The sequence below is a fragment of the Tiliqua scincoides genome, chromosome 2 (assembly GCF_035046505.1).
Source record: "Tiliqua scincoides isolate rTilSci1 chromosome 2, rTilSci1.hap2, whole genome shotgun sequence".
Classification (NCBI taxonomy): Eukaryota; Metazoa; Chordata; class Lepidosauria; order Squamata; family Scincidae; genus Tiliqua; species Tiliqua scincoides.
The window spans coordinates 67,372,373-67,395,990 of NC_089822.1; the positions used below are offsets into that span (position 1 = coordinate 67,372,373).

Sequence of the window (23,618 nt, forward strand, 5' to 3'; positions counted from 1 at the left end):
TGTCCTCACAACGACTTTGTGAGGTAGGTGAGGCTAAGAGATAGTGACTAGCCCAAAGTCACCCAAGAAGCTTCATGGCTGAATGGAGATTTGAACCTGAATCTTCCAGGTTTAAGTTCAACTCCTGAACCACTACATTATCCTACGATCACTGCATTACAGTTTCCTACAAAACCTAAGAGATAGCAATTGTACCTGTAAGTCACGGCACTGTTTTAAGTCTATTATTTCTGGAGACTTTGTGGTCCCTGTTTCACACAAAACATCTTCAATGGCACCATCTGTCTCAGCCTCAGATGTAGAAGCACTTTCCACAGTGACTTTCACTGGAATACCAGCCTGCGCACATAAAGCAAGCACAGTCGGATTATACGTATCTCCTTTTACAAGTGGATTATGTAACATGGGTGAATGATTCAATCAGGTATCTTTTCTCAAGTTAGCAATGAGTGTATGCCTCTTCCACTAGACAAAATCATACTGTGCTTGTAAGTGAACGGTATACCTTTAATTCACAAACATCCTAAGACACAAAATTTCTACAGTTGGGTATCAGCAAAGTAGTCAAATAATTCTCACAAGACAAATAAACTTTCATTCTTTTCCTAGAACCATGCAGAAACCATACCAGTACCTGGATTTGCAGTGGAAACTCATGGAAACTCTTCAGAGGGGAAGCCCTAAAAAACAGGTGTTTTGGAGGTGATATCAGTACACAAGTTTAATCCCATGAATACCTCAAAACAAATCTTATTTCAATCTGAGAGCACAGACACATCTCAAGTGTTTCTAGTCTAACCCCACTTTCCCAATTTACCCTTCATGCAAACATGCAGCAATAACTTGGCAACAATAAGTATATAATAAACAAGAAAATATATATAAATATATATATTTGGGGACATATAATCCACTCATTTTATTTATTATTTCTGCTTTATATTCCTCCCACACCTATCTATTGAAACTGATAACCATGGTTAAAGATATTGGTTGGTTGTGACAAGAATCAAATATGCATCCTTCCCAAACCTACTTAAAAGGGATGCAAGACATATTATTGTGTTTACAAGAACATGGTGGGGATTACTCTGTTTCCTACATTTTTGGAGGGGCCAAGCAGGGGGTGGAGCACTTAGGCCGGATCCTTATCCCACTCCTGGACAAACCTGCACAGCGCCAGGCTGCTTGGATCTGTGCCCCATTGGGGGTGCTGCCACATTAGCCAGGGTAAGGGGAATCAGTTTCCTTTGCCCCAGGCTGAGCCGAAGCCAGCCCCAACCCTGCGCTGGATACGGGGCACGCCAGCTGGCCTACCCATTCCAGCGCAGGTTAGGACTGGGCTGCCCATTAAATTCCTAAAAGTACCTATAGAAGTTGCCAAGGTGCAAAGCAATCAGTAGCTTAAAACAAACAAATTATTGAGAGAAATGGAAGACTCTTATTTCAGACAAGCTCATCTTCAGACCATAAGCTTTCATATATGTATCTCTTACATAAAGAGTGACCTTTACAATATATAATACCTATGTCGTTTTGCACGTTCTGCAGTACGCCAGGGCAGGAAGCCATGTGCCCCTGGGGGCAATGGCTTTGGAGCATAACTGTCTTGATCACATGAAGTAGTCTTACCAGGACTTACAGACTTTTTTGATGTAAATCCTGTATTTAAAAAAAAAAAAGAGAGATGGGGAGAGGTTACTACAGATAAGCAAAGAGAGGAAAAAGGGATATGGTGCAAAAATTTTAAAATTCAGTTAGAAGGATTTTGCTCTCAGTTTAATGCAAGACTACATGACTTTTCTTAGACAATTCAAAAGTAAATCTACTAAGAAACAGTTTATTTCCCCAAATTGTAAAGTATGTTCCACAAGTGCTGTAATTCCAAACAGATCTTAAAAACATTTTGAGTAGTAGCTTTCCAGTGACCCCATACAGAGGAGCTACCACCAGCTGTGGTGAGTTGCAAAATCAACCATGATAAGGGCAAGAAATAAATTCTTTTTCAGACAATTTCCTACCACATAAGTTTATAGATAGAGGACTTACTAAGCAACATAACTGCTTGCACAAGGAAATCTTTTCATGCTCATTAACCTTCAACTGGTCTGTAGAAGTGCAGAATTTATTTTTAATTCTTGTTTTACAGGCTTCCAACCAATATCAAGGCATATCAAACCCACACAGCAGTGCATCATCTGAAGGAGATACAGCTGCAATTCATATGGTAGCCACCAGAGCATACCATTGCAAAAATTCCAAGGAAAATTATGACTTTTTTTTAGCCTTAGCAGAGTTTGCTTTTCCAACCAGATTCTATGCATCTTTATCTCAGAATGTCACCAAACTGGACTCATTTTCTAGCAAATGTGCTCAAGAATGCAATTATGCTGCCCAATTCTATCCTGGTTTACTTGGAAGAAAATTCCACTGCATTCACTGAGGTTTATTCTCAAGTACTACATACATTGCTGCCTTGGTCTCTAAAAAAATTCAATAAATAGCATTATTTTGTTTGCTTACCTCTGTGTCTCCAAATTACTGAAGCAGAAGTAGGAAAAACAGCCACACTCATAAACTGCAAAAACTTGTTTTAGATACTTTCAATTTACATAAACATTTTGGGCCTCAATGACCAACTTATCCTTGAGTTATCAAAATTAGTACAAGTAGAGAGCTCCAATTTAAAACATAGATAGTTCAAGAAGCTTTAATTGCCAGGTGAGTCTGAACAGACTGCATCTAGCTGCATCCACTGGGATGCAAATCAGGATATGAAGTTTATGAAGCTAGTGCACTAGCATAGACCAAGTCACCAATAGTTGGGGATGGGAACACAGGCTTCAAGAATTCCAGTTTCTCTTCACACATTTGAATCAGGCTGGGTTAATAAGTGAAGGAATTTTAAATGGAAGGCAGGAACGCAACTATGCTATTCATGCTGTATTTACATGTCAGAACAAGCTTAGTCCTCAAAGGGACACATATTTTGTTAAAATACTTCCACAACAGATGGAAAACTGACACTGTGCATGCATGCAGTCCAAGAACGACTACAAGGAGAGTCTAAAAAAGAAAATGGTTTTCAAAATCCTTTCATCATTGAAGTCAGTAATTCAGTATAGAGGAAGTCAAACCATTTCATTTCATGTGACTAAATGAAAAACTGAAGAGTTCTATCTTGATTTTTTTGTATTTTGGAGGGGAGAGAGAAGAGAGTTGTTCAGTGATATCCAGGAATTTGTTTCCAGAATACTGTTTTAGGATTATTGTTAGCCACCTTGAATATTGCTATAGGAAGGCAGGGTATAAATTAGTAGAAAAAATAATGAAGTTACTCTTGACTAGTAAGAATTCAGAACATTTGTATGTATTTCGTTTCTGTTCTATCTACTCTTCAGCAAGGCGGCGAGATGGATATTTAAGGTTTTTTGTTTTTTTAAATGATACCTCAAAATTAGAACTAGGTAACCTCTTGCCTTTGACAATTGGGGCAATAGGATCTCAATTAACAGTCAAGTTCATGGATTTCCATGAAATGCAAGGAAAGAGTGGTACTGTACCTTTCAACCTGTTAATTAAACTGCTACAAGAACAAAGAGACTTGCAGCATATTAAATATGAACAAATTTATTTTCTAATAAGTTTTCATGGACTGGCCCCATATGAAATAAATCTGTTAATCCTTAAGGCACTACAAGACCTGTTTTGGCTGCTAACAAGGCTATCCCTCTGTATGCTAATACAGGTACATGCAAACATTATCTTCAGATAAGGTTAAAACATGGCTAGTTGAATCAACTGGGGATAACCATGATTGCAGAAATATTTATTAACTCTCTGTATACCCTAATCCAGGGGTTCTCAAACAGGGGTTCAGTGGAGGAGAGCACTGCAACCCACCTCCTTCTCTAGTGCCAGGCCTCTGCAAGCAACCAGAAGTTGCTTTCACAAACCTGGAAGTGGCTCTCTGGCTGCTTCTAGAGACCTGTGGAGGTGTGGTGCAGCCTCTAATTGCATTCAAAGGGCTCCAACTTGGAGGTAACTGATGCAAGAGCAAGTGGGAGGACCCAACTCAGGACCCACTGGTCATTGGGTCATGACCCACTTGGTGGGTAGCAACCCACAGCTGCTAATCTGTGTGCACATACGTCCAAAATTCTGCAAAGACAAATGTATTAGAAGAGCTTTGGTTTACTAAGCACTTTCTCACTATGCGTTTTACTATTTCACAGTTTTTACAGTCTTGTCTCTAAACAAATGTGAATATTCTGAACGTAACAAATTTATACAAAGAAATAAATAGTCACCAATACGAATAGTAGCTTTTCCTTTCCGGCCATTTCCCAAGACAACTGTTCTTTTTTTGGGTTTACTTTTAATATCTTTTGAGATTGGAGATGGAAGCCACTTGTACTGAAACGGAGGAGAAAAACAGAGCATAGGTAAGTCACTTTGCCAGAATGCACATAATTTCCTTCTCTTTTGTTGAAGACTGTCAGGCTCCTCTATGAGAATATCCACAACTGAATTTCCCCAGCTTTTAACCTTCTTCCCCCCCTGGCTGAACTGTATATATATTTGACTTATATTGGAAAACAAAACTTTAAAAACATTTCTAAAGTTACGCAGTAAGAACTTTAAAAGATTAAAAATAAGACAGCAACTTACAGATTCCACTGCTCATTTAAGAACATAAGAAAATAAGAAGAGTCCTGCTGGATCAGGCCAAAAGCCCATCTAGTCCAGCTTCCTGTATCTCACGAGACTTGTCCACCAAATGCTTCAGGGAGCACACAAGACAACAAGACACAACCTGTGTCCTGGTGCCCTCCTCTGCATTTGGCAATCTAAGGTAGCCTACCTCTAAAACCAGGAGCTTGCACATACCTACCATGACATAATTTGTGATGAACTTTTCCTCCAGAAGTCTGCCCAATCCCCTCTTCAAGGCATCTCAGCAAGATACCATCACTACTTCCTGTGGCAAGGTGTTACACAGACTAATTACATGCTGAGTAAAGAAATATTTTCTTTTGTCTGTCCTAACCCTCCCAACACTCAATTTTAGTGGATGTTCCCTGGTTCTGGTGTTATGTGAGAGCGAAAAGAGCGTCTCTCTAGCCACTCTATCCATCCATCTCAATCATGTCTGCCCCCTCATGCGCCTCTTTTCTATACTGAAGAGCCCCAAACGCTGTAGCCTTCCTCATAAGGGAAGTGCCCCAACCCAGTAATCATTTTAGTTGCTCTCTTTCTGCATCTTTCCCATTTCCACTATATCCTTTTTGAGATGTGGCAACCAGAAATGGACACAATACTCCAGGTGTGACATTACCATTGATTTGTACAAAAGCATTATATTAGCCGCCTTATTATTATTATTATTAACAGTATTTATATACTGCTTTTCAACTAAAAGTTCACAAAGCGGTTTACAGAGAAAAATCAAATAACTAAATGGCTCCCTGTCCCAAAAGGGCTCACAATCTAAAAAGATGCAAATGAATACCAGCAGACAGCCACTAGAACAGACACTGCTGGAGTGAGGTGGGCTAGTTACTCTCCCCCTGCTAAAAAAAAAAAAGGAGCACCCACTTGAAAAAGTGCCTCTTACCCAATTAGCAGGGGTATTCTCAATACCTTTTCTAATGGTCCCAAGCATGCAATTAGCCTTCTTCACTGCCACCACAGTAGCCACTTACAGCCAATTTGTGGCAACTTACAGCCAATCTGCACGTTTACAAAGTCTTAGAGCAGTGACAAACAAGTGCTTGAACATGAAAAAAGAGAGACAACTAGTAGGACTCCATAGAAAGTTCTTAAATTATGACAGACATCATCCATCCCAACCAATTAGGAACTTCCTGCTGGGAATGAGCAGAGCCACTGGACAGTAGTATCAATTGCTATTTAGTTTAACCAAAAAAAGGTCATATTGCATTGCTGTTCAGAGTCAAGCAGACTGACCAGCAGTCTATTCACTGGCAACGCTGACTCGATTACTGCATTGCACTTTATGTGGGGCTACCTTTGAAGAGTGTCTGAATATGTGCAGGATTGTAATGGCCCTTGTGGTCATGGGAACTCAACATTCTGACTCAGTCAGACCTTTGCTTCTAACAGCTGCATTGGCTACTGGTTTGAATCCAGGCACAATTTAAGAACTGGTTTTGACCTATAAAACCCTTTATGGTTCAGGGTCAGGGTATCTGAAGTACTGCCTCTTCTCATATGAGATGATCCACTCCTTGACATCAGATGGAAAGGCCCTATTTTGGGTGCCACTGGGAGCAATCCTCACTGTTCCCAAAGCTAGAACAAGTCCCTTGTAAAGCACATTTGCTTCTCCTTAGAAGTCAGCTGCACCAGCGCACGTAGGTGCACCAGCCTGCAGAGGTCAGATCCTGCTTCCATGGCGGAAGGCGAGTCCATACAGGCCAAGCACAGCTGGCATGGGGGTCTGGGGTGTGTGTGTGTGGAGAGGGCAGGGAGGAGGCATTTCAGGGTGTGGGGAGGTTGGGATAGCAAGGGGTGGGGCCAGAACCTGGCAGTTATACCAGATTCTGACACTGTTCCTGGGCAGCGCGGAGCAGCTCCAGGCTGATCAGTTCTGCTTGGATCTGCACCCAGTTCTGCTTGGATCCACCCTTTTTAGGTGGCACAGGTCCAAGTAGACCCATTACAGCTGCTGCAGCTCTTCCCAGGGTAAGGGAAGGCCTCAGGCCAGGCCAGAGCTCACGCTGGATATAGCGCAAACAAGCCGCCTGCCTGTTCCAGGGCAAGTTAGGATTGTACTGACTGCTGCCCAAAGCTAGACTGATGGCACAGAGACAGTCTTAGCACTGGTTGTCAGAGCCACAATTATGAAATTCCCTCCTCTTGAAATTGAGAACATCATCCTTTGTGTCTGTCTTCTTACAGATTATCAAAACATGCATACAGTAAATTTGTGGCTCGGACATACTTTGCTCTTTTGACTGTATTTTGCTTTTTTTTGTTCCTGGTCTTTTAAAAAGAAAAAAAAATGCTGCTGAATACCACTTATATGTCATAGGGCACAATCCTAACCAGGTCTACTCAGAAGCAAGTCCTATTTTGTTCAATGGGGCTTACTCTCAGGAAAGTGTGGTTAGGATTGCAGCCATAGTCACTTAAATGAGTATGCCACTCTTATGTTACCTGCTGCTTTTATAGCATTTACTGTTAACTGTTCTTTATATTTTGGATTTTTTAACTAAATATTTGTAAGCTACCTCCGATACCACTTTGTTCACAAGGAGAGAATAAGGATAGAAATCTTGTAAATCTCAACAATTGCCAGGAATGTTGTCTCAAAATTTTTAGCTTTCAGTTATCAGGATTCCTTTTTCACAAACTGGGATCACACAATGCTCTGACTATCCCAAAGCACAGTCACAACAACCTTCTCCATATACTTTAGTGGATAAAAATCTGACAAATCATGCATCTCTAAAATAGAACACATTTGAACCACAGAACATACTATGAGAGAAACAAAGATTATTCTGACCAATTCCTACCATTTTCCAATCAAGGCAACACTGACATAACCAGCGGCCCACAAAAATGGTTGCCATAGTGACCAAGAATTTCAATCTGGCCATGAGGACTGGTCTATAGTCTCTAGCCATAGCATTCGCCCCTGAATTTTGTTTTTGGAACAGATCAAATATAACTGTTTGCTAGACCTCCACTGTCAGCACCACATCCCCTCAGTTCTCCAATTACCAGACTGAGCAGGAGGAGGCAGTGCAGAATTTTTAAGTGTCCTTTGCTCAGTCTATATCGGGGTGTTCAAAGTTTTTGGCAGGAGGGCCACATCATCTCTCTGACACTGTGTCAGGGGCCAGGGGGAAAAAGAATTAATTTGCATTTAAAATTTGAATAAGTTACATAGATTTACATAAATGACTATATTAAAGATGAACTTATATGATTGAATGAAAGTCTTGCAATAGCCCAAGGCCCTTGTACAAAGCAAGGCTGGCCTTTCCTTTGCTGCTGCTGCTGCTGCATCACAGACATGAAACAGGCAGTGAAGGGAGCCCTCAACCCACAGCTCATACGAGAGATCAAACAGTTGCCCTCACGCTAAGAGCAGTTGCATCGGGCCAGTGTGGGCTCCAACAAATCTCCGGAGGGCCAGAGGCTCATTGGAGACTGGGGCTCCCTGAGGGCTACATTGAGAGACCTCGAGGGCCACAAGCGGCCCCAGGGCTGGGGTTTGGGCACCCCTGGTCTATATTAATCTACTACAATGACTATGTGCCTACCACTGAAATTCAGAGTACTTATTTTTAACTATGACCCAACACAACATATCTCAGGGAGTCACTGCCAACATTGGCCCATCTGCAAAGAAATCAGCCCTAATCTACATTTCTTTATGGCAGGGGTGCCCAAACCCCGGCCCTGGGGCCACTTGCGGCCCTTGAGGACTCCCAATGTGGCCCTCAGGGACACCCCAGTCTCCAATGAGCCTCTGGCCCTCTGGAAATTTGCTGGAGCCCGCACTGGCCTGACGCAACTGCTCTCAGCATAAGGATGACTGTTTGGCGACTGTTTGACCTCTCATGTTAGCTGTGGGATGAGGGCTCCCTCCATTGCTTGCTGATTCACATCTGTGATGCAGTATTGGCAGCAAAGAAAAGGCCAGCCTTGTCTTGTGTCAGGCCTTTTATAGGCCTTGAGCTATTGCAAGACCTTCATTCATTCATATAAGTTCCACCTCAAGTATATTAATTTATGTAAACTTATGTAAATTTATTCAAATTTTAAATGTAAATTAATTCTTTTTTTCCCCAGCCCCTGACACAGTGTCAGAGAGATGATGTGGCCATCTTGCCAAAAAGTTTGGACACTCCGGCTTTATGGCATCACAGCAGGACAGTAATGGCTGAGGTGAGGTCTTTACAGCTGTAGAATTTAGGTGAAGAAGTGGTGTTCCTTAACGATCTTTTACATGGGTGCAAGCTTATTTTATTGATTGTTCTAGTGTGCTTAGTAGTTATTTTACTGGATGGTTTAAATTGACTGCTATGTGGTTTTATCTGTATTTGATTTTCGTAAGCTGCTTTGAGTCTTGAACAAGCAGCCCATAAATATTTTTTTTTCAAAAAATAACCTGTTTTATTACTACAATGTCCTCTCAGAAGAATGCCATTGTGCAAAACATACTTATCAGAACTTTTGATCAGATCAAATAAGTGAAAAAGGCTGGTATTAAATTATGTACTATTTACTGATTAATTTGCTACATTAATAAACACTCAAAAGCTGTGCTTAAAATATACCTCTGGCTTCACTCCATTTGCATTCATGAGAACTTTTTCAATTATAATCTTCATTAAAGTATGATCTACAAAAAAAATTAAAATTGGTATAATGCCAGTATTTAATAACAATCTAGTCCTGCGCCCACATATTTGCCCACTCTTTCCCTCTCATTTCCAACATTCATAGGAAGCTTCTTAAGTCAGAAAGACAGACTCAATCATGCATGCAGTCTCCAGGGTTTGGTCCTGCATCTAGCTCAGAACCAGGCCACAAGGTCAAAACAAATGGCTCTCCCACATCCCTGGGTTAAAGAGCAGCTGTCTTTTTATGCTAGCAAGGGGTATTTGCTGCTTCCATGACCAAATGCTTGCTACACTTAAGTGCAACACAAACAATGCAAATTGCGCCTGGTTCCCCCTCTCCTCCCACTGTTACACAGCCTTATACTAAGAGAGACAAATAAACATTGTGTTAAACCTGATACAGTCACAAACAAGAACCAAACCCACACAGCAGTTTCAGACAGCTACTACAAATTCATCAATTACAGGAGTTGGTCCTTCCTACCTGAAGGCAAAACCACAAAGCATCCCAAGTTCATTGTGCTGTCAGACTGATTGCGGTTTTAGACTGTTTGTTGTTTTAGTTTGGAGTAAATACTGCCAATGTTAGGGATTGGCAACTGGTAGCTGAAACTCAGTAAGATCTCCAGAGGATTATCATCTCATCTCCAGAAGAGCCACTCATCTCAAGGACTTTTCTGGCCCTGTGCTTCCTCCCAAAATTTGAAATGTACTTTGAGCCACTTTCTTCATATATACAAGCAGAAAAGACTCAAACTTTCCCCTTATACAGCTATACCTCAGAGCAGGGGTGCTCACACTTTTTTGGCTCGAGAGCTACTTTGAAACCCAGCAAGGCCCGGAGATCTACCAGGGGGGAAGGAAGCGTCTGACAGACACCCCCTTTAATGTATGGAGCCCCTGCTGGAGTCTAGTCAGTTTCGTCAGTTTTGTTGCTGCATGCCTGAAGAGCAGCTAAAGTGTCAGTTTCAGTTTAGTTTTCAGCTAAATATGTCAGTTTCGTCTAGTCACTAGACAAAACTAACATATTAACAGTTTGGAGAGACAGGGCTCCTCGATCTACTCATTTTGCCTCGCGATCTACTGGTAGATCGCGATCCACCTATTGAGCACCCCTGCCTCAGAGCATGCAGGAGCTACATTGCCTGAAACCCATTCCCTGACATCTTCCATTCACTCTTTTTCCTGCCTCCTCACTGGTATGCAGGAGCCACAGCAGAGATTCTTACAAAAAAATCAAATATTGCCCAGTTACTATTCAATATGGAAAAAGGAAATTAAAGAGCATCCATCTCCGACTTGTTGAAGAGAGTCAGTAGGTCTGAGGATCCCCTAGGATCGTGTTGCTAATGGGGGGGGTGAAGGCGAACTTTTTCTCACAGGGGGAGCTTTTTACTCACTGCTGCAAGGTCCAGGGGGGTGGAGGGAGCCCCACGTAGCCCTCCACAGGGCTCCCTCAGTCTCAGAGTAATGAAAATAAGCTATTGGAAACCACTTCCACTTTTGTGATCACCCTCTCTGCACCTCTCCCCCAAGACTTAACTCAGGAGTTGTACTCCCTAGAAGTCTGAGAACCCCTGCAGTAAGAGGAGGACAGGCTGAAAAAAAGACTTTTCAGCCCTTGCTCATTTGTAAATATAGACCACAAAAGACCCCTAGCTAGAGTCTAGGTGTTTTAGAGCTATAATTCTGCAATACTTCCTTAGCCAAAGTATATGTAAAACAGCCATTTTACTAAAGGCACCAAAAGCTGCTAGTATCCCCGAAAAGGCAAATTAACCTATAAAGCCTGCCCTAAATTTTCCAACACCAACAGAGGATTCTATTACTTGGTCAAAACATACATTAGAAATCTCTCTCTTCTTCAGGTTGGAGAAACAAAAGTACACATACCTACTAATGGATTCTTTCTGATGTCAAGAATGACTAGTGTTGTATTAGTCTTAAATGCTTCCAAGAGTGATTTTGCTCCCTCACTGGTAATTCCACATTGCTGCAAGTCAAGTGCTAAAATAGTAAAGAGGATTAACATTACTAAGTGGCATGATCTATTAAGTATTTAAATATAGGCATAATATAATGTTTCAAGAAGTCATCTGAATTACAGAGAATACATTCTGCTGCCAGCTCTATCTACACCTGTAATGATTAAAACCCTTGAGATAATTAGTAGCGTTTTAAAAGCTCCAAATCTGTGTTATCTATACATATTCTCGTCCAAATTTTCAAAAACCTTTATTAGGCATTGGCAGACAGACAAACAAAACAGACAGACAAAGCAAAATACAGACTTTCTGCCTAAGAAAAAGAATCAATAGGGTGACTGGGAAATATGGTTCTACATCCAATTAGAATATCATGCAAAAGTTTAACCACTTGGTTTATGACCAATATGTCAGTAGAAGCTAGAAGCAAATGTAGGATTTCATTATCCCGTGCCCATAAAGGGCCATCTGAAAATAAATTTGGAAACCTAATATCCATGTAATAAGGGCATATTCTCCTCATTAAAACAATTTGTTATTCACATGGTTAGTTTCATTCTTATTGCATTTATCAAGTGCATACATACTACTTTGCATATGACTGTTCATATATAGCAACACCTTGCCATTGTGTCAGAACAAAGTGCTTCTTTGAGACTATTCAAGGCTATTCCAAGGGGCAAGCTGTTACTTGCAATGAAAGAGAGAAGGCAAACAGACCTCATGCTGTTGATTCAGGCCTTCCCTAGATTCCTTGTTGATTCCTAGTCCTATGTTGATAAAACCCACAGAAATGAAGCAAAGGGCAAAAAGCAGTAAGGTGGGAGAGGGGGACAAAAGCCAAGGTCAATTTTTTTTAAAATACAGAGACTTTCCAAATCTGAAAGCTTAAATGCAGACCATGACAAATAGTGATTTGTCTCAGATGTAGGTAGCGGTTGTGGAGTGTGTATGTATAGCTTCAGTTGGTGCACTAACTGCTTCGTTTTCTGGAAAAGACCTACGGCTACAAATGCCTTGATCTTATCCAGACTGAGTTATCATAGTGCATTTTGAGAACAGCCTGCAAAAAGGATTTGGAAACTTTAGGTGGTATAAAACAGGGCAACCAGGATCTGGTTTCAGCCTATTTTGGAACATATAACTCCAATATTGTCTAATACTAACTAACTAATTAACTAGTATTTCTGCAATATTTCTAATAACAGTTCACAAATGCTAGTTATCACCTTAAAGCCCTGAACAGTTTGGGACCAGGTTATTTGTCAGACCAGTTTCCCAAAGGACTGTGCCCATCTGCTTCAGTCATCAGATGAGAGCCTGCTCTGTGTCCCATTGCCATCAAAGCCTGGTTGGAACAGAAAGAGGGAAAGGGCCTTTTAAGATGCAAGATTCACATACTGAAACTACTGCCCTCAAGAGACCTATTTGCCCCTTCCTGATGGCACAACATTAACACCTTTTTATTTCTCAGTGATTTTGGATCAGTTTCATTCTCCCTTTTGTGGCTTTATGAATTTTGTATGCTGTCTTTCAGTTAAGGCTGTCTTTTTTCTGTTTTACTGACTGTAAGTTACTTTAAGTGATTTTTTTGTAAGATGCCTTGAGATCTCCTTTGGGGACTAACAATAAGAACAAGAAGTATTTTAATAAAAAAACAAAAACAGAATGATGCTAAAACATTTATTGAACTATATTGAAATTACAGGGGACAGACAGAAGAAACCATGGCATTCCTCACCTCTGAGCCCTGTGAAATATGAAGATGTTTATTCCAGGCAACTACAGTAAAAATGTGCTATCTCCTAGACAGGTGTACTACTCATAGCCATCACAGTACATACACACCTTTTAGCCATAGGTCTTCTCCAAGGTATTCTGCTAACACAGCAGCACCTCGGTCACCTATAAGAGTGTTGCAATTGAGAGTGATGCGCCTCAAGCCAGCCATGCAATCCAAATCAGGTTTCCTGTAACGCAGACTCTCGGCCCAAGCTTCACCATGTCTTATCACCGCCTGGTGCTTTGAAAGACAGAATCACCAATATGAATAAGAACAGTTATTGAGAAGGCCTGGTAGAGCAAATAAAAACTGAACAATCACTTTATTGTTTATTCATTTTTAATTTGTGGGCTGCTCTGGATACCCTTCAAGGAGAAAGGTGGAATAAAAATCGAATTAAATAGTTGAGCCTCCATTGGCTTCCCAAGTTACAAGTGTCCATGTTGACACTTTCACACAGTATCTCTTTTGTGGTGTTTTCACAACACCACATACATACATACATTCTGACTTCCGTCTAGACCTCCAGAATGGAACCATTACATATGCTGAGGACTTAAAGTAATGGTATTTAAATATCATTATTTAACTTACAGTAGAATGAGTTAATTTCAAATTTGTTCTTGACTTTGGAATGAGCAGCAGCTTGAGAAAATTCATCAGGACCTGCCATAAAGGATTCTGAATGGCTGCCTAGTTATGAACTTCAGGCAACCATTCACAACATAACCTTTAAAAAAATGATTACATTAATATATCAGTGAGTGATGTGCTTAGGGACATGAATATTTGATCACAACCAAAAATATGACATGCTTAAAGATTTGGGTTGCAGATAACTAAGGGCACAATCCTAACCAACTTTCCAGCACTGACCTAGCCGCAATACAGCCCCAAGGTAAGGTAACAAACATTCCATTACCCTCTTGACTGCCTCCCCACTGCAGGATGCTGTGCACGCCACGTTGGCACATCTATGTCAGCACTGGAAAGTTGATTAGATTGCGCCCTAAGTCTGCAATTCTCAAAACCCTAACTCAGGGCTTTTCAAACTGGGGTGTCACGACGCCCCAGCCTGTGGGCCCTGGCCACTTTCACCTTAAGGGACAGGGGCAGCCTGGAGGCAGGGAGAAGGCAGTGTCGCGATCCCCAGGATCACGCCGCTGCCTCCCCCCGCCCCCGCAAGAACTTACAGCTGCTCAAACTCTCCCTGAGAGTTTGAAAACCGCTGCCCTAACTAGAGAACAAATCCCTCAAATGGGATTTACTTCTGAGTAAACATGCCAAAAATCATGCTACAGAAATGTAAGTTCAGCACATCAAAACAATTCTGTATAGCTGCCATAATTTAAAGCTACTTTCCATTTAAAACCTTCAAAAAGTACTAAATCTTGCAGGGAAAAGAGGCATATTACAGATAAGCGGACACATAGACTCAAACTGCATCAAGGCTCTTTATTTAGCAAACAGATATTGCTAGCATTCTGTTCCAAAAGACAACAGAAATGGGAGTAACTCAAAGTAGAATTCAATTCAGAATCCATTCCACTAAAACAGATGTTACCTTTAAGATACTGGCCAAGTGTTCTGTCCCCCGCCAGGTCAAACTGCATCCTGTAAAGTCTACAGATTTGATGCAAGCTGAATTCTTCACACTTTGACAGATTACTGAAAACCAACAGACTAAATTTTAACATTTAAATAAGCAAAGCTGCTATTTAATAATTAAAAGACATTGTAAACAAAACAATAAATGCACTTCATTTAATTTCACCTTTATTTATTCACTCTTCATCATGTGATAATTGAAACACAGGCACTATTGTATGTGTGTTTCAGTTCGCCCTTGATGCACATAGCCTAAGCTATTTCACTTCATGCAGGTCTAAGCTAGCAAACATGACATCATGCAATATCAGTAAAGTCACAGGTCTTGTATGCAGCATGCTATTTTCTCTCCTTGAACTAAACAATGAAATACAAAGATGTTCAACAACAGCATTTCCTATCAGTGGTATGTTCTCTAAAATCCACTGAAGAATTGTGTTCCCATCCAATTGTATGCACGATGCACTAAATCATATGGTTTTAGAACAAAAGTTCTTATTTTCGTTACTAGACAACAACAAGGAACAGAGAACAAAATCAGCCCCAAGATACAACTAGCTAACCAGCAGTTTCCCAAACTGTGGGTCCTGGACCAACCAATGGGTCATAACCAAATTTTTGTTGGGTTATAAAACTGACAGAGCAGATTGGGCTATGAACATCAATGGTTAAACAAGCTGCTACTGGGGGGAAGCACTGCTGCCCAATGACCATTATAGCCACACCCCCTGGCATTTATAAATCAGGCATCAGCCTCTAGGGCCTCTACAAAGTTTGGGAACCACAGAGTTAAACATACCAAGACCAAAACACTACTAGAACCTCTGTTCAAACAAGTATGTGGGAAAATTCTAAAAGGAAGCAAGTTTTTAAAAAACCAGGTTACAGCCAAGGCTCCAAGCGTACAGTGCTTTCCCAACATGACAGAGTACTCATTAGGTCTAGCAATGCTCAGACTAAGAGTTTTACAGAATTTGGGTCACTCTGGAAAGGGCAAATTTTGCAATACAGGTGACAGTAACCACAAGAAACACCTTGTAGGACCAGAACAAAAGATACTGCTGCTTCCCAGCAACTAGTAGTCAGCTATATAGTGACTCTGCAACAGGAGGCAGCATATAACCAACATGGTCAGCAACCATGGATAGACAAATCCACAGAGGACAAAACTTGTTTCCCCTTTAAAGTGATCTAGGAAAGTGGTCAGCACCACATCCTGGGGCAGCTAACTCCATAAAATTATAAAATTTTATAAATAAAAAAATATGCAACCTATGACAAAATGCTGTCTTTTATCCATCTTGTAGCTCCTGCCAGTCAGTTTAGGTGGATTACCCAAGGTTCTAGGGCTATGAGAGAAGCAGAAAAGCCAATATTCTCTAGCTATTCACTAGCACCCCTGCTAATTGATTAAGAGGCACTTTTTCAAATGGGTGCTCCTTTTTTTAGCAGGGGGAGAGTAACTGGCCCATCTCACCCCAGCAGTGTCTGTTCTGGTGGCTGTCTGCTGGTATGCTTTTGCATCTTTTTAGATTGTGAGCCCTTTTGGGACAGGGAGCCATTTAGTTATTTGATTTTTCTCTGTAAACCACTTTGTGAACTTTTAGTTGAAAAGCAGTATATAAATAGTTAATAATAATAATAATAATATTTCCAAAAGACAACAGCCCAGTCCTTACATAACATTGTGCTGGTGCAGACCACCTGTGAGCCAGCTGTGCCAGCACAACAACATGCACTGGCCTGCTGGTGCAAGATCCAGTTCCTGTGCCAGCCAAAGAAGGTGAGTTTATGCTTGGCAATGCAGGGGGGTGGAAGAGAGTAGTGGGAGGGGGCATTTCTGAGCAGAGGGAGGGCAGAATGGGGGAGGATTCCACCCTCTATAAATCCCACTCACACGTCATATCCTAACCCAGCATCGTCCAAAGTCACGACCGCTGTGTTTGAAATTGCCCAACATCCCAGAAGGCTGTGGGACAGGCTGTCCAGGCAGACATAACTGCCTGGAAAATACTGGTGTCCAGATCTTCCAGGACAATGAGCCACATGGGAGTAGAAGCAAAAGGTCCACTCACTGCGCAGAAGGGTTCTGCTGAACCCCGGATCAGGCCCTCGGGCCAGGGTTTGACTAACCCTGTCCTAACCCCCGCTCCCAGGGCTCAAGTCCTACACATGCATTTTGGATTTCACCAGCTAAATAGCTTGCATGGATTCAAGTGGCCCCATAGGGCAGGGCTGGGGTGTTACACAGGGTAAGGCGGAAAATATCCAGCCTATTCCTAACTTGCATAGAATACAGTGTAGGTCATGCAGCCTGGCTGTACTAGCGCAGGTTTGGATTGCACTGCAAGTCAACTATGGAGCCAAACTATCCATCACCACCCAGGACTGCCATGTGTTGGTCCAACACAGACTATATACATTCTTTACTGCATCTTTCTTTGCACTCTAGTTTCATCTGGTTAGCTACATAAATCACTTTTTGATCTGTTTTGTTGAAATGTATGTACATAGAAAAATATTCCTCTTCTGGAAATTATTATGACTTTCTGGAACAAAACAAGTGCCTGATCAGTAACTCTGCATTAGGAACATTCAAGCAAGCAAACACAGAGGCAACCATAGTGCCAGATCCTCTTGTTGCAAAAGACCAACCATCAGCACAAAAAACAGTGCAGGAGCCGCAGTCACAAACATAGAGATCTTAAATATATACCATGTCTCAGATATATTCCTCAATGCACCTGAAGCAGCAACCTAAGCTGTTACCCTGAAAACAACGAATTACCACTATAGACAATCTCAAATGTCAAATATTAAGTTAAAATCGATGCCACACATGCATTAATCAGCTGATGTTAAAAGAATGCCATTTTCAGATGTAGAAGGTGATCTGACAAAGGAAGCAGATCAAGAATAAAAAGAAAGTGTTATGCTAAAGTATTTTTATTCCAACATTCAACTATGCTGCACAAATTATAGCAAGAAGAACATGTACATTTTAAAAGTTACATTTCCTCCATGCATTTATCTATTTTTCTTTAAAAAAAATTCAGAACTTACTTTCCAAACCTCCATCCCCAACTTGTGAGTGTGCTAAAGACAGGCTCTGTAAAGATGATGCATTAGCCAACCCCTTCAAAACAAAGATTATTAACAATTTTAGGGCAAGTGCAGAATAGCAACATTTTCCTCAAAATTCACTTTTGTTACAAGCAGCCTTACTTTTGTTAATAACATTAAGTCTCTTTCCCTCAGAAGCAGTCCCTGTAGTTCCAAATTTGTCAGGGCATTTGATACTGTCAGACAACCTTTAACAGCTTTACACAGTTGACCTGTCAAGTCTTTGGATCGAATAGCTGGAATTCTTCTTCTCAGATGTGTTCCTGGTCTTTCAACACCTATCAACCCAAGATAGAAAATTATTCCACCTTAAGTATTAATATATGAATTGCATATAAATAGATCGAACATTTTTCACATTGCCAAGAACTATTCACACAGCATGTTTAAACTTGCTGACTATCACACTTACAGCCCAATTCTATGCATGTCTACTTAGAAGTAAGTCCCATTAGAGTCAATGGGGTTTACTCTCCGGAAAGTGTGGATAGGATTGGACTGTAACTTATCTTTACAGTTAAATGCAACTGCCTTTGTTTTCAGGTCATCAACAAAGGCCAGGTGCCCAAAGCACATAACTGATCCACTAAAAGCTAGCCCTTGTCAATTGTGGCACTGATCCTATGGAACTCTCTGCTGTCCCCAAGCAGCACACTACAAAAATGTGTTTTTTTTTCTAGCCTCTGATGGATGATTTTTGTTGGCTATTGGTACCAAGTTTAGACTGTAACTTAGTCTTATTTTGAACATAGAAGAATCCTTGTTTGCACAAAGAAAAGGGAGGGGATTTTTGCCAAACCCCCCTTTCCTCTGCAGATCTCTATGTCTGCTCTTGAGTACCTGCTCTTGAGCATTCAAGAACAACATTTTTAGGTATGCAGTGGGCTGCCAAGGGAAGAGAACACTGGAGAAAATCACACCTCTGCCTACCTTGGAAAACAGGGCTTCTTCCATGAACATAATCTTGGGACACAACCTTTTCTTTTTTTCTCTATTGAGGTTGCTTTGTTTATTTTATGATGTAGTTTTTTGCTGCTGTAAATTTGTTTATGCTTTATTGATTTTTAAAAATGTTTTAATTCTATGTACATTGCTTTGGGCTGCCCTCTGGGAAGGAAAGGTAGTTTATGTTTCAAAATAAACAAAAATTTAACCAAAAGCAATGTGGACAAAGGCATTCCAAACAAATTCATCACCAGAATGTATGCAGAATGCATAGCACTTCCTCTTCCTTAGCAGAGAAAAGGAACTAAAGAGAGAGAGATACTAACTGAATAATAACTGAAAAGCTGAAAATAAAAACAATACAGTTAAAGGAGAAAACACGAGCAAATCAGACAAAAATTTAAAAAATATATTCTTATATTAAGTCTCTTCACTTTCTTCTAACGTATACAAAAATGACACTGCTTTGATTTAGTTACTTCAAACATCTTCAGAAAGTTTTAATGTTCATCTACAGAAGCTCCCAGGGTCAAAGCTTGATCACCTCTGCACTAGTTCTACACAGCAGTGATAAGTACTTACGCACTTTGGGAGAGGTAGGAGCCGCATGATTAGCAACTTAATCAGTCAATACCTGAATCTCCAGGGCTCTGATGGTGAAAACTCCTGATGGCGATAGAAGTCAATGTCTTGGTATGTCTGATAGCATTCAGAAGAGGTGCCCAATCAGGAGTTTTAATGCGATCAGCATTTAAATCAAGAGTACCATAAGGTTTCTTAGCTTTCACGGATGTTATAGGAATACAGCCTTGAACAGCACACAGGTGCTCATAATGGGAGTAAAAATCCAAGCTGCACTGTCTCCTTATTTTGACTGAATCAATCATTTCTCGTCACAAACCAAGCTCAGATCCAATCTAAGAGGAGATAAAACAAAAAAAGAATGTCATTTTATTTTAACAGATACTTACAATATTTGAAATATAATGAATTTACTGGAACTGTGGCTCTGTTCAGATACTGTTTCCTCAGATAATGTAACTGGGAACAGATGGAAAGCAAGCTCTGGGATTATGTGGTCCCTTTCCTGCAGATGAAGTGAAAAACCACATCAGAAAACCTCTAGCTACTTCAATGCTGAAATTAGCCATGTTTGCATTTACGATCTTTCCTGACTTTGGGAGATTCAAAATGGGATTAATCTCACAAGGCTAGGTAGAATCTCACATTCAAATAAATACAGCATCTCCTGGATCACTTCTCCCTTCAGTGAGGGGGAACCGGACAGGGATTATAGGAGATGATTTATAGGAGCTATACTTAGCTGTATATACAATGCTTATATTTCAATCCTATTTTAATTTTTAAAAATCTCATGGTTCAATTTCTAAAAAAGACTTTATATGTGTAGCATTGGGAATAGGATATAAACTGGTTACAGTAGTTTTGTTGTTTTTTTAAATCACAGATTTATTACCTGATGTATTAACACCCTTTATAAACTGATGAAAGAGTTTTGTAGCCCTTTGCTTACAAATAGAGTAAGAATTCCTCTTGTAGGAAGAAAGGCCAGCAACCACCATTGTCTACTAGGTCTTTAAAAGCTAATGATCCCCACCTTACAGGGATCCACTAACTACCTAAGTGGAGAGAAGGAAGGAACTGTATCTAAACCAGTGTTTCACAAACTGTGGGTTAGGATCCACTAGGTGAGTTGTGAAGCAGCTGGCTTAGTCACTATTGAAAATACAGAGCTGCTAGGCAAGGCAGGCTCCCAGTGGGAGAAAGCGATGGTGCTCTGCTCTGAAGAGGTGAGAAGATGGGATGCTAGAAAGGGGGGAGAGCTGTATGGTTGGAGGCAGATCCAAATTTGCGTTCTGCTTCGACTTCCGAGTTGGAATGTTTGAACTCCAACCTATAAAAAATAACAGCATGAGCACACTGTGTACCTTTGGATGATTGTGGCTTAAATTTGAAGCCTAAATTGATGGAGTCACTTTCAGCCAGTTAATGACATTACTTCCGGTGGGTCCCAACAGTTTGTCATTGTAAAAAGTGGATCCTGGTGCTAAAAGGTTTGAAAACCACTGTCCTAAACCAAAGTGAGTGGCCTTGAGGGCATCTTAGGGGGTGGGAATGTTTAAAAATAAACACAAACTACACACAGAAAAGATCTGTTCTGATGCTACATCCAAGAGCCGTATGAGAAAGAAGGCAACAAAAATAGCAGGGCAAAGATCCACCACTGCCACCTTAATTCATTGCTATCTAAGCCCCCCTCCCCATAGTGGCTCACCACTGAGCCATGTGTAACCTGACTTTTAACAAGATTTTAGCACATAACTATACAACAGGTGCAGCTCAACATGGAGGGGTTGAAAAAGCTGCTCCTGCCCAAATTCCCTCTTCTGTACAATGGTTAAAGGTCCCCCCACTTTGTATCTGGTCACCCTACTTATATCAAGCACACACAACTCTTCTCAATCAGTCAAATCAAGAGAATGTAAGAACAGCACCAAGAACCAGCTCTCCAAAAATCAGAATCAAAAATTTCCCAGAAGAATTTCCCAAGAATCAAAAATTTCCCAGAATGAGAGCCTGCTGTTGGGGAAAAGCGTCAACCACCCAACCCCAGGGTGACCAGGCCCAAAGGGGGACAGAGTGTCTCTACCTTTGACCACTGTACAGAAGAGGGAGCCTTGGCAGGGGCAACTCAACCTGGAGAGGCTGAAAAAGCCACACCTGCAAACTTCCCTCCAGACCAGGGGTTCTCACTCCTTTAGCACCAGGACCCACTTTTTAGAATGAGAATCTCTCAGGACCCACCAGAAGCAATGTCATGACCGGAAGCGACATCATCAAGCAGGAACATTTTAACCATCCTAGGCTGCAATCCTACCCACACTTACCCAGGAGTAAGTCCCATTGACTATCATTGTTAAAAGTAGCTTGTTCAATGTACAGATGTGTAACATTTCACCAAATGCAGTCACATGCCATGGTAGCATCAAGTCTAATACAATATAAAAGATTGAAGTGAATGGGGACCCACCTGAAATTGGCTCGCGACCCACCTAAGGGGTCCCGACCCACAGTTTGAGAAACACTGCCAATGGACAAGGATATAGGCACTCTGTCCCTGGTCACCCTGCCCAATCCCCACCTCTCACTGAGCTCTCCAAAGTACAGCATACCCACGAAGGACTTGGTGGGGGGAGTCACGTGACAAGCCCCTCGCAACAGTGGAATCCTCCGCCTTCAACGTTCTTTCTCACCCCCCTTAGCCAAACACCTCACCTGTTGACTCCGCCCCCTCCTCTCCCTGGCGCGTAAACCGTTCCCTTGGTTCCCCAACCGCCACTCAACAGGCACGCGAACCACTTCCACCATGTGACCCAGGAAACAGGCTTTCTGATTGGCTGCCTCTCAGGTAGCGGTTGCTTTTAACGGCACGCCCCCTTCTCTCTTCTCCCCCCACCCCGCACCCTTCAGCAGTATGACCACACAGTTGAACCCAGATGCTTCCAGACAACACAAAGCACTGAGAGTTCGGTAGGAAAGCCGCTCCCCCCCACCCACCTTCGGTTCACGCTGCCCGCCCCGCTCGCAAACGCAACGGCCAACCAGCCCTCAGTCGCAGCCAGCAGCGTGAGCTTCTCACTAAGCCCCGCCCCTCCGCTAGGCCCAACGGGTAGCCTCGTCCAGCCACAGCTCTTACTGTGCATGCGCAATAATAGCCTCTGGCTCAAGTCTGTAGTGCAGCGCTGTAGTTCCTCCTCTGGTCTGTGCTGTCAGACTTAAGTGCAGGGTCCTGTGCGCTTCCCAGCAGACACTGCACATGGGTCCAAGCCCAGGCGTGTCTACTCAGATGCAAGCTCCTTTGTATTCAATGGGCTTTACTCCCACGAAAGTGTGCATCTTTAGTGCATCCATACTTTACTGGGAGTAAGCTCCATTGATTGCAGTGGGACTTACTTCTGAGGAGACTCCCAGGAAAGTGTGAATGCACTAAAGATGCACCCTTTCCTGGGAGTAAGCCCCATTGATTGCAATGGGGCTTACTTCTGAGAAGACATGCATAGGGTTGGGCAGTGAGAGCGCATGTAAAGCTACCTGGCTGAGTGTTTTTTTAATGCCACAAACTGCAGTTCAGAAAAGATTTACAAACCTCCACTTTATTCTGGCTGTGACATTTACTACAGGCAGGACTTTGGTATGCACTGATTTGACTTACCACTGAACCCAAGATCCACCTTTAGATGCCTTGTGACAAGGCATCAAAATCCAATTTCCTACAGCCACACTGTTAAATAATTGGGTAAGAGGCTTTTTCAAGTGGGTGCTCCTCTTTTTAGCAGGGGGAGAGTAGCCCCTCCTCACTCCAGGAGTGTCTTTTCTAGTTGGTGTCTGCTGGTATTCTACATCTTTTTAGAGCAGCCATTTTCAACCACTGGGCAGTGGCACACTGGTATGCTGCAAATGGCCTGCAGGTGTGCTGTGGGAATTTAAAGGATGGTCATTTAGTGGAAGGGCCATTGGGAGATGTGAGCCTTCCACCAGCACCATGGTGTGCCTTGACCATATTAGAACCTTGTTAGTGTGCCATGAGATGACAAAGGTTGAAAATCACTTTTTGGGGCTGCAATCCTAACTACACTTTCCTGTGACTAAGCCGCATTGAACAAAATAATTCTGAGTAGACCTGGTTAGGATTGTGCCCTTTGGGGATAGGGAGCTATTAGTTATTTGATCTTCTGTGTAAACCGCTTTGTGAAATGTTTGTTGAAAAGC

The 23,618-nt window shown here is 41.8% G+C and overlaps 1 protein-coding gene across 1 annotated transcript in view; it reads right to left on the minus strand.

Moving 5' to 3' along the window:
- CEP78 (centrosomal protein 78) overlaps positions 1 to 22,171 on the minus strand; it is a 31,123-nt gene extending 8,952 nt beyond the window's left edge. Inside the window, exons 1-12 of the mRNA XM_066615958.1 lie at positions 22,125 to 22,171; positions 19,462 to 19,744; positions 17,985 to 18,160; positions 17,823 to 17,895; positions 14,716 to 14,819; positions 13,217 to 13,391; positions 11,277 to 11,390; positions 9,318 to 9,382; positions 4,311 to 4,416; positions 1,527 to 1,662; positions 635 to 680; positions 196 to 339 (exon numbers count right to left, since the gene is read on the minus strand). Coding sequence (XP_066472055.1) covers positions 196 to 339; positions 635 to 680; positions 1,527 to 1,662; positions 4,311 to 4,416; positions 9,318 to 9,382; positions 11,277 to 11,390; positions 13,217 to 13,391; positions 14,716 to 14,819; positions 17,823 to 17,895; positions 17,985 to 18,160; positions 19,462 to 19,714 — 1,392 coding nt within the window. The 5' untranslated portion in view covers positions 19,715 to 19,744; positions 22,125 to 22,171. The remainder of the gene's footprint in view (positions 1 to 195; positions 340 to 634; positions 681 to 1,526; positions 1,663 to 4,310; positions 4,417 to 9,317; positions 9,383 to 11,276; positions 11,391 to 13,216; positions 13,392 to 14,715; positions 14,820 to 17,822; positions 17,896 to 17,984; positions 18,161 to 19,461; positions 19,745 to 22,124) is intronic.
- Positions 22,172 to 23,618: the final 1,447 nt, after the last annotated feature.